At 42.3% G+C, this 15363-nt stretch overlaps 1 protein-coding gene across 5 annotated transcripts in view; it reads right to left on the bottom strand.

The window, feature by feature from the left end:
* Positions 1-15363, bottom strand: part of Rnf216 (ring finger protein 216) — a 108596-nt gene that overhangs the window by 67385 nt on the left and 25848 nt on the right. For all 5 annotated transcript variants that reach the window (XM_052168921.1, XM_052168922.1, XM_052168920.1 and 2 more), the window contains 6 exons: positions 12043-12157; positions 11214-11353; positions 7322-7372; positions 5600-5737; positions 2053-2201; positions 1507-1585 (listed from right to left, as the gene is read on the bottom strand). In XM_052168921.1, the coding sequence (XP_052024881.1) occupies positions 1507-1585; positions 2053-2201; positions 5600-5737; positions 7322-7372; positions 11214-11353; positions 12043-12157 (672 nt within the window). The remainder of the gene's footprint in view (positions 1-1506; positions 1586-2052; positions 2202-5599; positions 5738-7321; positions 7373-11213; positions 11354-12042; positions 12158-15363) is intronic.

The raw sequence follows: 15363 nt of genomic DNA, 5'->3' as shown, positions 1-15363 counted from the left end.
TGTGTGCTCGTTTGTCTGATACCTCAGAAAGGGACTGTGGGGCTCCTGTCTCTTCATGACCATAGCTGTGAGGTGACTGCTTCTGTTCACAAGCTTCTGTTATGACATTCTGCCTTTACCAAGGCCAAACACAATAGAAACATTAATTAAACTCTAAGGCAGGCAAAATATGTCCTTTCTCTCCGTAAGCTGGTTATCCCAAGCTTTTGTAACTAACACATCTTATCTTGTTCTTGATCTCAGCAGAGAAATGTTTCATATACTCGAATTTGTCCTATGTCGTTGCTGCTGCTTCCTCTAATTTTTAAGACAGTGTCTCACTAGGTAGCCTTAGTCTGGAACTTTCTATGTAGATCAGACTGGCCCAGAACTCACATTGATTCTAATTCTGCCTTCTGAATACTGGAATTAAAGATGTGTGCCACCATGCCTGGCCTTTCTAATTTTTGAAGAATAGTTTTATCAAATATAATTTTCTTGGCTTGGCTAAAGGTTACTTTTTTTCAACACTTTAAGCTACCAGACTTCTTTGTTTACAAGGTTTCTGCTGAAAAATCCATTGATTTATATAGATGCTTCACACTGAAAGGAAGGAAGGAAAGAAAAGGGGGGAGGGGAGGACAGGAAAGGAGAGGGTCTTACAGTGTAGCCCTGGCTAAAGTGGAACTTGCTATATAGATGAGTGTGGCCTTGAACTCATAGAGATGTTATCTGCTTGTTTTTGCCTCCTGAGTGCAGGTAATCAAAAGTATGAAACACCACATTTGGTCTCCTCTCTTAAGTTGAACCCAGGTCCTCTGGAAGAGCAGCCAGTGCTCTTACCTGCTGTGGCATCTCTCAGCAGTTATTATTACCTCTTCCTCACTAAATGGAGAACACAACGTATAACTTCATTTAGTTATGTCTGTCTGTCTGTCTCTGTCTCTGTCTCTCTCTCTCTCTCTCTGGTTTTTTGGATTTGGTTTTTTGAGACAGGGTTTCTCTGTAGCCCTGGCTGTTCTGGAACTCACTCTGTAGACCAGGCCAGCCTCGAACTCAGAAATCCACCTGCCTCTGCCTCCCAAGTGCTGTGATAAAAGGTATGTGCCACCACTGCCCAGCCGAAATAACCGATTCTTATGAGAGAAAACCTACCAGTGTGAAAAACCTACCAGATGTAACATAGATGCTAACATGGTGCTTAGCCTTTAATCAAAGAAGTATCACTTGGGCTTTGAAAATTACAGGAAGTGTATGTATGTGCATATGCTGTATTTGAGTACAGGACAGGGAAAAGAACAAGCACAATCTACGACCCAGCAGAAGCAAACACATTTTGTATCACAGCATCTGTCTTTAACTATGCCAACTACCATCAATCACAAGTCTTCACTTGATACAAGGACAGAGAGGCAAACTATTCTCATGCATCAGGATGCAGATCATAGAGCACAACCTACATGGGCTACCTGGATAGCAAGCCAAACTCAAGCAATGTGCTAGAAAACAAACCACTGTCTTCCTTACCTTTCGGCAGCGCGGGTTGGGGCAGCTGAACCTCTTCACATCGCTGTCCAACAGAGCAGGGAAGCTGCAGGAGGGGCACCTGGAATAACAGAATAACAGGAAAGTGGCATCATTCAAGGTGGTTAAAAGTGGGTCTCATGGGATTGTGCTACCAAGATGGAGCCTTAATCAAAGCAAACAGTACTTTGTATTTATTCCTTATTACTACAACCTAGACTGAGCTGCCTCCTACACTTGCACTTACAAGGAAAAACACAGACACCATCCCAAAGTCCACATTTACTGTCAACCACATACCTCAAGCTTTCAAGGATTACTTGTAACCATTACTTTTCCTCCCTCCCAGGGCACAGTGATTCAGCTACAGGCTAGAATATTAGGTAATAAGTAAGGTGTATAGATAGATTCTAGAGATAGATGATTTCATTATAAAGTTTAATTGATTGTTTCATTTCTTAGCAAGAAGTACCAGAAAATCCAGACAGACTCGTCTTGCCTGGTAAGAGCAGACTTTACCGTGGGGAAGGAGTAGATCTCAGAACTCACCGCACAAGCTCATCAGCATAGGCTGCAGCAACTTCTTCTTCAGCTTTCCGTTCATAGTATTTGTAGAGAATGGTCTGCGGGAGCACCTTCTCCAGCTCACTGGTTGGGAAGGAGCATGTACAACTGCCTTCCATGCAGCTGAGTTCTGACTAGAATAGAGTAAGCAGGCAAAGAAAAAAGTTAACCAGGGATTCAGAATACCAAAGAGTAAAGGATGTCAAACACATCTTTCAAGGGAAGGGACAAGAGCACAAACATGGAGGCAGCAAAGACCGTCTCTTCTGAGAAATCACTCTGTAAACTAGGAAGTCATTGGTAAGAACATAAAGGCCTTCTTTGATCCTATCAGAACCTCCAGCAGCCCACACTATAATCTATAAAGAAGGAACACCAGTGGCTAGGGTGACACAGCTCACTGAACTAGGAGAGGCTGGCTTCAGTGTCTGAAGTAAGCTGGTTCACTTGTAGAGTCTCCAAAGGTCGAGACTCTCTGAGAACTGGGGGGGGGGGGGGGGAGGTTACACTAGGTTTGAAATACCGGAGGGAGTGGTTTCAGCTTCTACTCTGACTTCCTTTGGATGAAAATCAATATAAACAAGAAAGTTTCAGGGACAGCAGAGTTCAAGTGTGGTCTCCAGTGAAGACCTGAAGCAAACTTCACATATGGAATAGCAATATCCCCATCTCTTCCCCCAACTCTGTTCTAGCCAGGATGGGGGCAATTTCATATCCACATCCAGTGAAAATGCCTTACAATGTCATTGGAAGATTACAACATGAAGCACTTTCAGGCACCTAGTCACCATCTGGCCTACATGCCCATGGCTCAAAAAACTTTCAAATACATCATTACTAAGACTGTTACACAGAGAAAGTTTGTATTTCTTAAAAACCAAAAAGAGCTGGGCAGTGGTGGCACACGCCTTTAATCTCAGCACTTAGGAGGCAGAGGCAGGCGGATTTCTGAGTTCGAGGCCAGCCTGGTCTACAGAGTGAGTTCCAGAACAGCCAGGGCTACAGGGAGGGAACATGCTAGCTAGATCTCTGAAGAACCATAAGAAAAGGCACATCTTAAAGTGAACACACAGAAATGACTTCACTTAATGTTCCCAATAGTCCCCGAGCATCTTCCTTTTCCAGGGGAAGAAGCTGAGGCACAAGATTCACCAGGTTTTCCGCTTACGCCTTTTTTGGTATAGGATCCCACATGACTTCTGGCTGTGAGCTCTCTCTCTTCTCTTCCAAACTGTACAGATATTTTGATTTTTTTCAATCATGGTTCCCATGGCCCCTATTACTTCCTCAGTGACTAGAACAATAGGGTTTAAAGTGTTTGACCTTTTGTCCTTGGTTCCAGAAGCAGCTTCAAAACAACTGAGTGATAAAGTTGAGAGACAGCCATTTGCTATAATGCTGAGTACTGTCAGCCTGAGAAAACAGTCCCTTTGATCCTTTCATGCCCCTATTTCAACTGCTCCTTTTTCTTTCCCAAGGCAGGCCACAAAATTTCTCTTGAAGACTAGTCCAAAAAAAAAAAATATATATATATATATACACACACACACACATATACACACACTACAATTCTTTCTTGTCTTTTGTATTGGAGGCAGCCATAAAGCAATTCTCTGAACTTGGTATGTGACTGCACTCTAAGAACTTCAATTTCAAATGGGTCACATCACAGAGAGGGAAGGAAGGCTCTGAACATCCTTGGTGGTTTCTCTAGTCTATCAGGCTCTTGTCTAATTCCATTTCTATAAGCTGTTGACACCTCAACTCCTTAGAAGTCCAAAGGACAGGACCTGGAGAACTTTTGGGTGCTCCATGGGAGGCTTACAGGAAGGGGACCAAAGCTCCATGCCCTTGCTGGGATGGTGATGGCTCCTAACTCAACAGAGACAGACTTTGTATATTAGGGACCTTGTTCATTCTATCTACATATCTACCCCTCCCTCCTACTCTTCCTCTCTCCTTCCCTCCTTCTCTCCCTCCTTATCAGTCTGCTGACCTGGAGCTTTTAAACAACCTTTGTAACAAATATGAAGCATAAGCATTTCTCTTGAGAACTTCTTTAAATAAGTCAACCAAGCCTAATGAGCAAGTCATGAAAACCCCAGTTTGTAGTTGAGTGACAGATGGTCCAGACGCTTCAACCTATAGAATCTTGTGTTTCCACAGACAGGTGATTTCAAACTGAATTGACTTACAGAGTGTGTAGTGATGACAACTGCAGAACTGAGTGCCTGGCTGAGCACCTAGTGGAAGAGATCCACAGGCCCAGGGCCATGGGGGCAGACAGTGCTTTAAGCAATTAGTGGGAGGGCTGGAGGCTGAGGCTTTCCCTCCCTGTCCTCACAGAGTGTTTCTCAGTATTTCCTGGTCTTTTAGGATTTTTTATTTTGAAGGGTACAATTACTTACCAATGCAGATTTGTCTCAGGATTTACATACCCATGGTAATTTTTCAGTGAACCATGGGAAGTATACGATGCTAATGGTTCATATGACAAGTGATACTCAAGGCTATTTATAAGGTTATATTTGGAGGCTACAAAGATGGCTTGGTGGTTGGAAGCATTGGCTGCCAACACAGATGGGAGAAATCTCTCAAGGTCCTACTGGAAATGAAGAGGTTCAGATGAGAGGCTGCTAATAGAGGGAGAATCAGTTTTCTCTAGGGATAACCCCCCAAACAAACACATATAGCACTAACTTAGCAGATCATATTTGTATGTGCATGAGCGCGCGCGCACACACTATCTCAAAACACACACACACACACACACACACACAGGATAAGAGACCAAAAATTTGAGGAATGATAGGTACAGGAGATGTTGGATAGACTGTGTGTGTGTGTGTGTGTGTGTGTGTGTGTGTGTGTGTTAGTGTGTGTGTGATGCAAATACAGTACCACATGTGAAAATCTATAAAAATAAAGGTCATGGCTATATTCTGAATCACTGTGTTAAGTTTTTTTCCCCTCTCTTCTTTCCCCTTCTCTGTCAAGACTGGGGAACCCAGGGCCTTAAACATGATAGGCAAACACTCTACTGCTAAGCTACATCCCTTTCCTTTGAGACAGTGTCTCACTAAGTTGCTCAGGCTGGCCTTGAACCTGTGAACCTCCTCCCTAGGTCTGCTACACAATGGATTATAGGCCTGTGCCCACGGGTCACTTTTACTCTGCTCTGTTCGCTAGAAGAGATAAAATACAATCTTACTTAAATGTATTGTATCTTTTTAAAGCAACTATCAAAACATTTTAAAGTATGTGAAAAGATACTAAAGCACTTTCATATGCTCAAATAAAATGAAGACTCATCCTGAGCTTTATCTGATTGTGACCAGCAAGGTGAGTGCTAAGAGAGGAGCCCTGTGGAGCTAGACACAGGGCACGAGTGAGTCAGGAAACCTACTGTACTCAGAGCCTACATGACATGCAGATCATGCATATATCAGCCTATTAGTAGAACTGTGCTGCCACACAACTGTGCCTGTTCATAAGCATGGTCACCTTTCATATTTGCGTGCACTACCCTTACCTTTCCAGATCCAAACACTGCCTCTTGGGCATATCTGATGAGGCATTCTTTGCAGAACAAGTGAGCATCAGCGCATTGTGTCAGCTCTTCAAATGGAAACTCCCCATAGCAACAGCGGCATTCAATCAGCTGGCCATCCTGTAAGCCAAAAAAGATATATGTTAATGTCCCCATACCCACCCCCAAGAAGTGAGGTCTCATGTATAGCTCTACACACTTCCCTGCCCCTACACATAATGAGGCCAATACTAACTCCTATGAGACACCAAACAACAAGAAATGTTTTTGCTGTCTAAACCTAGCTCTGAATCTGGGTACCATAGCAATGTATGTGTGACAACAGTACTACAGACAATGAGAAAGGGGGAACTAGAGTTTGAGGCCAACCAGGGCTATGGAGTAAGATCTTGTCTCAAAAAGCAGGTTTAAAAAAAAAAAAAAAAAAAAAAAAAAGCTTAATTCAGGATATCAGAGTAACACTACACCATAGCTAAAGACAGCAAGCAGCCCAGTCGCTCCAACAGATGCTGATGTGACTATAAAGGGTTAACCCGGGACACATTATCCCAGAAGCTTTCTAAAGCTGGATTTTGTTCAAAGACAGGAGTGTAAAAAGATCTTAAGCCAGCCCTTGCTTTTGGTTAAGACTGAGGAAAGCAGTGCTGGAAAGATGGCTCAGTGGTTAAGAGCACTGACTGCTCTTCTGAAGGTCGTGAGTTCAAATCCCAGCAACCACATGGTGGTTCACAACCATCTGTAACAAGATCTGACACTCTTCTGGAGTGTCTGAAGACAGCTACAGTGTACTTAGATATTAAAAAAAAAAAAAAAAAGACTGAGGAAAGCAATTTAAGTCACATTCTTAAATTCATGTAATGTCAGGGCTCACTGATGAGAGAGTCAGTCTCATTCTCAGTATGCTCCCAAAGGCCACTAAGCAAGTTGGCAGATACAGCATAGAAACCCCTGGCCCAAGGCTACATATAGCAAATCCGAGTTCTACATTTCCATCTAGAACTGACAAGTGGACTTCTGTAGCTTTTTGGAAAAAAAAAAGTAAAAAATTTAAAATGTAAAAATGTCCCCTCTTGCTTTATAATTTTTTGTCTCTATCAATGTATATTGATATTTCCCGTCTGTGGCTCCTCATGGTGCTTCCTCCATCGGTCTCCTCACAGTGCCTTCTCTGGCACTGCCCAGCTCAGCCTCTTCTGGCCCAGCCGTCAATGTCTTTGCAGTCTGCTAGCCCAGTCCACTTCCAATGGTCTGTCATCCTCTCTGCTCTTTTCCACTCAACCTTCCTTCTTCCTCCCTGACCTACCCTTCTGTCTCCTGACTTCTGCCTACTAATACTACACTCTCTCCATTCCTTTCTTCCTGCTCCTTTCATTCCTTTCAGCCTTGGCTCGATTGTATATCCTCTCCTCTTCCTAGAAGCCCAAGAGCCAACTGCCACTGAAGAAAAACGTCATCTAAAGGGCCAGGCACACAAAAATTTTGTATTAGGGATTTTTGTTCATGCTCTTTAAGAACATACCTATCTCCTTTTAGTTCTGCTTTGGTCATATATAAAGGCAGCTGCCTCTAGCTGATTATTGACTGTGACTTTTGAGTGAACTGCACACTGACAAATCAACAGGATATTTTATATAAAAAATTTTGATTTCAAAAGCCCAAATGAGAAAACGCAGAATAAATTAACTTGGTGAGATTTCAAAATACCTTTTGATACTGTTCTTCATTCATCTGCAGGGCAAGCAAAAAGTCTTCATGCTGAAGAACAAAAGAATCACGCATTCAGATACCAGTGTACAAAGAAACCATAAGCCATTAGCATGGACTTCATCTCTACATTATTAAAGGTATCCCTTCAGTTAACCTTGTTTAGTAGATGAGAAAGCTACCAGAGCATAAATCTATGAAGTGAATAAAGAAACATACCAACACACAACACTCTGGAATAGCACAGCACAGCATAAGCAAACAGAAAGCCAAATGGGCCAAAAACAAGTTAGATAACACAATTTGCAGGTTAAGTTGGGAAGCAAACAGCATTTTTGTATTGCTGCAGAAGATGGAAAAGAGCTGACCATAAAGGAGGCATGTGGTGTGAACTCAACAGTAAAAAAAATTTTTTTCAGATAGACCTCTCTATGTAGTCCTGGCCTGGCTGTCCTAGAACTCACTATGCAGACCAGGCTGGCCTCAAACTCACAAAAGAACATGTCTCCCTCCTGTTCAAGCGATTAATGGCATAGCTGCAATGCCTGGCCAAAACATGTGCCTAGAGGGAACTTTTTTTTCAAGATTTATTTATTGTTATATCTAGCAATTTCATTATGGACGGTTTTGTCAGCCACCATGTGGTTGCTGGGATTTGAACTCAGGACCCCTGGAAGAGCAGTCAGTGTTCTTAACAACTAAGCCATCTCTCCTAGAGGGCATTTTTTTCTTCTTTCTTCTTCTTCTTCTTCTTCTCCTCCTCCTCCTCCTCCTTCTTCTTCTTTCTTCTTCTTTCTTCCTCCTCCTCCTCTTCTTCCTTTTTTTTTTTTTTTTTTTTTGGGATTTGTTTTTTTTTTGAGACAGGGTTTCTCTGTGTAGCCCTGGCTGTCCTGGAATTCAGTCTGTAGACCAGGCTGGCCTCAAACTCAGAAATCCGCCTGCCTCTGCCTCCCAGAGTGCTGGGATTACAGGCATGCACCACCACTGCCTGGCTGAGGGCATTTTCTTAATTAGTGATTAGACAGGGAAGGACCCAGCTCATTGTGGGTGGTGCCATCCCTGGGCTGGTGGTCCTGGATTTTATAAGAAAGCAGGCTGAGTAAGCCATGAAAAGCCAGTAAGCAGCACCCCCATGGCATCTGCATCAGCTCCTGCCTCCAGGATCCTGATCCTGCCCTGTTTTTAGTTCCTGTCATGACTTCCTTAGATGATGAATGGTTATATGGTAATAATATAAGCCAAGTCTACCCCTTCCTCCTTATAGAAGTAACAACAGAAAGACAAGACCAGAAAAACCAGACCACTTCACCATGCCAGAAAGCTAAGATATAGTCAGAGAGTACCAGATCAGGACAAAGGGGCTGCCACTGGTTAGGACAATTTGGATATAAGGTTAATCATAACTATAAGTAACAGATAATCCACTTTAAAAATCATGCTTTGGTTAGCTCTGTGATTTTAAATTTAACTTTCTATGTATAGGTATTTTTCCTATATACATGTCTGTATACTATGTGTGTGTGTCTGGTACCCACAGAGGGCCAGAGAAAGGCATCAGATGCCCCAGTACTGGACTTGCAGATGATTGTAAGCTATCATGTGAGCGCTGGGGATTGAGCCTAAGTCCTTTGGAAGAGCATTCAGTGCTTCATCTTAATCTCTGAGCTATCTCTGCAACCTCCCATGGTGGTATTAACAAATGTGATTCTGTGATGGATCAAGATAAACACTTTCTTCAAATTCTATAGCTGCTTGAGATATATAATTGTTACCCACACACATATATACCACCATTTCATTTTGAAAGTGTCTACCCATATACTTAATTTTGATTACTCAGTAATTTTTTACCAGTTGTTTTCTTCATGTTTTTTGGTGATACAGAGATAATTAAGGGGGTGTGTATGTGCTGATTCAGCTCTTCTCAACTCAGCTGACAAGTGGATCTCCTCAGGGTAAGTTTTCACTAAGTCCAGATGCTGTAAGAGCACTCCCGGACTTCTCTGTTCCACAGAACTTCAAAATTTGTAGGAAAACAGCAACAAGCACTACCTTGGATTTTCATCAAAGATATTTCCATGTGAAAGCAGTTTTTCTTTTTGCTTTTTTTAAAGATAGGGTCTCAATATACAGATCAAGCTGGCCTTGAACTTGTAATTCCCCTGCCTTAGTCTCCCCAGTGCTGGGACTACAGGTGTATACACCACCATGCCTGACTGACACTGGCACATTCTATTATTTACATTGTGGTCTAGGAATTGGACATAGGACCTCCCTCATGCTAAGTCAAATGCTCTTCCACCCAGCCACATCCTTGGCCTTCTCTTAAGTTATCTAGGCTAGCCTTGAACTTTTATTAATTTCGCCCTGGTTTCCAAGGTAGCTGGGATTATATTCCAACACATGGATATTATCATCATCTTAAAAAATGTGAGTGCAGAGACTACTCAATCACCACTGACTGCTACAAATTTGACACAATTAAAAAAAAAAAAAACAACCAAGAGCAAATTCTATCATTTTAAGAAGTGTCAGTTAAGGTTGTATCCACCTTTAATTCTAGGCAGAGGAGAGTAGAGCTTTGTGAGTTTAAAGTCAGTCTGGTTTACACAGAGTTCTAGGACAGCCAGGCTATACAGAAAGAGACCCTGGGAACTCAGTACCTGAGGTCACCAGAGTCTAGAAGGTTTTTTATTAAATAATTTATATAAGTATATTCCAGTTGAATTTGACATTTAGAAATATTTGGAAAGTATAGAGCTAAATAAAACTCCTCTTTTTTTTCCTCACCTGAAGGGACTGAAAGAAATATTTTACTAAGTTCTCATATAAGCCTCTTTAATACAAGGCTAGCATACTCAATCCCTGGGACCTGAGCAGAGAAGGAAAAAGCATATCATGGGACATGTGTGCCTGCAAACACGGACATGCGCAATAAATAAATGGAATTTAAAAAAAAAAAAACTCAGGTTGGAGAAATGGCTCAGTGGTTAAGAGCACCAACTGCTCTTCCAGAGGTCCTGAGTTCAATTCCAAACAACCACATGGTGGCTCACAGTCATCTGTCATAGGATCCAATGCCCTCATCTGGTGTGTCTGAAGACAGCAACAGTGTATCATATGAATGAGAAAAATAAATCTTTTAAAAAATATTCTCTAATGTCAATATGATTTATGAAACCATGAGGTTAGTTACTATCATTACAATATAGTTGTTTCTACTTAAAACCTGTGTTGTGCTGAAAAGAAGCCAGCAGACAAGAAGCCTGCTTCATAAAGTATTAAAGCTTGTTTCATTCCATAAAAAAACAAACAACATGAATAAATAACTGATCAAAGAGAACACATAAACACTCAAAAAACCTTTGTTGTGAGCTGGTTATGGTGGTTCCTGCCTCTGACCTAAGCAGTTGAAGTAATGAGGCAGGAGGATTTCCAAGCATTCAATACTAGCCTGGATCCCATACTGAATATCAGATTAGACTGGTTTACAGTGTGACTTTCTCTCAAACAACCAACCAAACAAAAAACAAAAAACCCAAACCAACCAAACAAAAAAACCCCTAAAAGTAAACTAAACTTTACTGTGGTGTTAATCACTCAAAAAAGGGACATTTTGGGCTGGACATTGTAGCTCAGTGGCAGAGTGTTGGCTTAGTCCCCAAAACATGGGGAAACCCGAACCCTCCAAGACTCTGCTGCTCTAGCTTTCTGTGTTATAGACTTAAGGGGCTTGAACAAACATGCCTTTCTTTAAAAAGGAGTACATGTAGTACTAGTGATGGAACCCTAGCACCCAAAGGAACTCTCAAGCCAGCCATGTACCACGCCCCAACAGGGAGCTAACTAGAACCCCAAAGCCATATTCCCAGATCATAGCACAGCTTCCTACCTCTGCCATCTCTTTAATTTTCTGCTCATAGAATTCCTGCTCTTGCTGCACAGCTGGAAGGAGGGCCTGCTGGTCATAAGACCTACAGTGTCGACGCTTGTTTTCCAGAAAGAACATCCTCTTTTCTATTTTTACGTTACCTGGAAGACATAATCACAAAGTGAAATTCCACTACTCACTGGGAATCCAACCAACCAGCTGTCGTCAACAAACTAGCACTCCAGCAGTCCTGGGGCAGGACACAATGGGTTCCCACAACCTACCTTGCGTGCCCCACCCCCCACGGCATGTTTTACCATGCTTAATCCTTCTCATTTTTTTTTTTTTTTTTTTTTTTTTGGTGAGGACCAACTGCAAAGCCCCTCCTATTCTGCACTGCACCGAGAGCATGCACGGTATAAACCTTATAAGGATGTGAGCATGCAGCATATAAACCTTATAAGGATAGTGGCTTTACAGTTCTGAACTATTACAGCTACAACTAGAATGGCCTGTGTTGGTTCATTGGTCAATTTGCCAGTCAAATGTATTACCAGTTCTCACATCGAGAGAGCAGTGCTTGTCTATGATTAGCAGCATTTCTTGTTAGTGCAGACATGATATTTCCTACTGCACACATCTTCCTGCTATAATGTACCTAAGGAAGGGGAAATCAACAATACAGCAGCTACCATCTATACAATGTGCTGTGTATCCTGGTCAGTTACTCTTAGGCTTGTTGAGCCTTTGTAAACCTCGGTCTGTACTGTGCCCCACTTCAGTGACCTCAAAAAAGAAGGTACTAGATTACAACTTTACATGCTATCGTCAACATCCAGCTTCCCATTACCTTGTTCAAATTTGAAATCTATGAAAGAATACTGATTCATTTCTTTCCTCTTTTTCCGTTTTCCACTGGCTTCAGGTGACAGCTCCTGCCATTTTTTAATGGCATCAGAAAAGGCCTAAATTTTGAGAAGGGAGAGGTTACCATCAATGAACATGTAAATAAATAGGAGGCAATCTCTGAATCTCATCGTCCCTCACAATGCCAGCTTTGCGAGTGTAACACCGCCAAAATGCTTTCCAAAAGATTAAAAGGTGACACAAGGAAATGAAAGCTATCTATGCTTAAGTACAGCTAAGGTATATGAATACGTGTGAGCTGCAGTGCTTACAGTGTTTTTGGTAGCAGTCTCTGTCTAGCCCCCACTAAGCTTCCTTCCTTACACACCAAGGCTCTTCACTGTGTGCTGCATTCTGAAGTCCTAGAACCAGTGTCCATCATTTTTCTTCCCAAACCCAGCGCATCATTTCTCAGATCTTTCCTAATAGCACTTGAGAAGACTGCATTTCTCTTTCAGCTTTTAGCCCCACCCCTCTGTACCTCTTTGTGGTCAAAGAGTCATCAGATGCTACTTGACCCCTACCCTCCCAGGGGCATGAACAAAATTAAGAATCCAGGCTTCCAATCCAACTTCTATTCAGCCCAATCTCCAGCCATTTCTCTACCAAGAGACCAAGCACACTCCTCCACGAGTCCCCGTCTCCCTGACCTCCCTGGTAACAGGCACATGCTAAAGCTCCCATCTACTCTTCCTCATTTCTTTGCTGGCCCTCCCTGCCCACAAATACGAGCCCACTCTACTCAACATACCCTCTAGGTATCTCAATGCAGGTTTGCTTTCTGCAAACTGGTAACTCTCAAAATCCCATCTCCAGCCATTTCTCTAACCTTTTCTGTCCATTCAAACACTTAATATTTGACAGTCTCACAAACACTACTCATTAGAGTGGCATCTTACAAACCTGTTTTTTTTTCCCCAGTTTTCCTCCCTTTAGCAAGGCTACATTCTTCTATGCCTACTATTAAGTCCTCTATAAATATACTGTATTTTTCTTCTTTCAGAGTACATCTCAGTCATGAGAGCTTAATTATTTGCTTGCTTCTCTGCTTCATTTCATTTCTTCTACCAGACTGAGCCTCTGGAGGACAAAAAATGTTGCATAGGTTTCTAGAGGAAGGGCTAGCCAAAGTCAAACCTCAAAAAGGCTAGATTTGCCAACAGTACAGCTCTTTCTTTGACAATGCCACCTCATACAGATTTGGAGAAATCCAAGGCCCACTAAGGGTAACATCCATCATACTACCTTTCTGCTCTCCTTTTTTGGGTGTGGAATTCCCTATTTCTTCTTTCTGGAATTTCCAAACCCGAATGCACTGCCTTAGTGGAATGCACTAACAGTGGCTGCTCTTGGAAGACATGGATTTGATTTACAACACCCACATGGAGACTCACAACTGCCTATGACTCTGGCTTCAGGGAATCTGACACCTTCTTCTGGCCTCCCCAGGTACCAGACACATATGCAGGTAAACACCTTTTTTTTTTTCCTTTCAAACATCCAGCCATTAAAGCAGAGGTGCTATTTGGAAGGTGAGCTCAGAGCTACTGGCTTGAGGTTGAAGAGAGAGAAGAAGCTCTAGCATATTGGTTTCACGTAGCAGTGAGAAGGTCCCACTTAAAATGAACACTCTACTTGTCAGGAAACCATTCTCTTTTAAGGAGTCTCCAAGTTCTTACTCTGACAGTTGTATTAGTACTCAGCACTTTCATTACACTTGGCCACTTGTGACCACTGTGTGCCAGGGCACATAGGTCACTTCCCTGCCTCCTGGGCTGTGGTGGGAGTATTTCCCACCAAGGCTCTGCTCTAAGTGACCTCTCTTCTTTCCCAGCGCTCTCACTGCCTTTAGAGCACTTGCCACACTGTGACCCCAAAAGACTGAAAGCTCTTTGGAAGGAAGTTACTCTGTGTCCTATTTTTCTTTCTTTCTTCCTTTTTCAATAGTGCTGGGGATGGAACACAGGACCCTGTGCAAGGCAGGCCAACAGTTTCCCACTGAGCTCCACTCTTACCCTTCGCTCCCTGTTCTACCGATGCCCAGATCTTAAGGATCAGCCTGGTTGGTGCACACTAGTAAGTAAGGAATCAAAATGACCTGCCTAGGAATGGTAGGAGCTCAAAAATAATAGTCTTTTAGCTGTTTAATCTTTGTCCTGAATTTATTTATATTTATACATTAAACATCCACTCATGTGATAGTTCTAAGTCAAACATACAGTCAGTCTGGTAAGGTTCTGAAGACATCTAAAACAAGGGCCAAAGTTACCTTAAGGGATATCCAGAAGATCTTAAAAAAAAAAAAAAAAAAAAAGAGATACCAAGGAGGTTTGGTGGTATGCACCTGTATTTCCAGCACTTGGGGCCGAGGACTACTTAGGCAGGAGAGAGAGACAGACAGACAGACAGAGAGAGAGAGAGAGAGAGAGAGAGAGAGAGAGAGAGAGAGAGAGAGAGAGAATGGTACAATGGGCATGACAATGCCTTGAAGTCCATAGGACAGGAAGAGTCTCCAACATTGTAGAGAGGATAGGTAGGTGACAAGCCACTCCTGAAGAAACCAAGATGACTATTAAAGCTGCATGACAGAAGAAGAAATCTATAAAGCCTTGGGAATGGAGACCTGGAGAGAGACCAACTTAGAGAATAGATTAAACGACTGCCTACTCCATTAGAGGCTTTAAATATTCCTTTGATATTCCTGGTGCATGAGCTAGGGCAGGCAATGAATGAAATTAAGAGACAGTCACTTTATAGCAGAATAACAAAACAAAACAAAACAAAACAAACAAACAAAAAAAGGCTGAAAAGAAAATCAAAATTCAAGCTCGTGAAGTTCATAGGCCTGAGTATGCAAACCAAGAGAGGTGTCATGGTCAATCTTGGTTGAATCTAGAAACAACAAGCCTCTGGACAGATATATAAGGGTATTTCCTGGGAGAAATTTCTGAGAGGAAATTAACTGAAATTAATAGTAGGTAGTACCTTCCAGCAATAGCCCAAGGAGAGAGCTGCTGGGTTTTGCCTTCTTGTCTCTGAACTTGCTGGAGAAGGCATCTAGCCTGCTGCCACTGCCACTGCCAGTGGTTAATTTTAACTACAAAATCCCCTGAAAACTCGGGAAAGAAAACATAGCAGAGTACATTATCTGTCTTAATAGCAATTATATTCCCAAAGTAAATCATGAAAGCAGAGATTTTTCCAAAAAATACATGCATAAGAAAGGATGTGTGAGCCAGGTTTAATCCCAGAACTTCAGAGGCAG

Source organism: Apodemus sylvaticus, chromosome 22 (assembly GCF_947179515.1).
Source record: "Apodemus sylvaticus chromosome 22, mApoSyl1.1, whole genome shotgun sequence".
In the NCBI taxonomy this organism is placed as follows: Eukaryota; Metazoa; Chordata; class Mammalia; order Rodentia; family Muridae; genus Apodemus; species Apodemus sylvaticus.
Note: the sequence above shows the minus strand (reverse complement) of the source record. Positions and strands in the feature narration are given on the sequence as shown.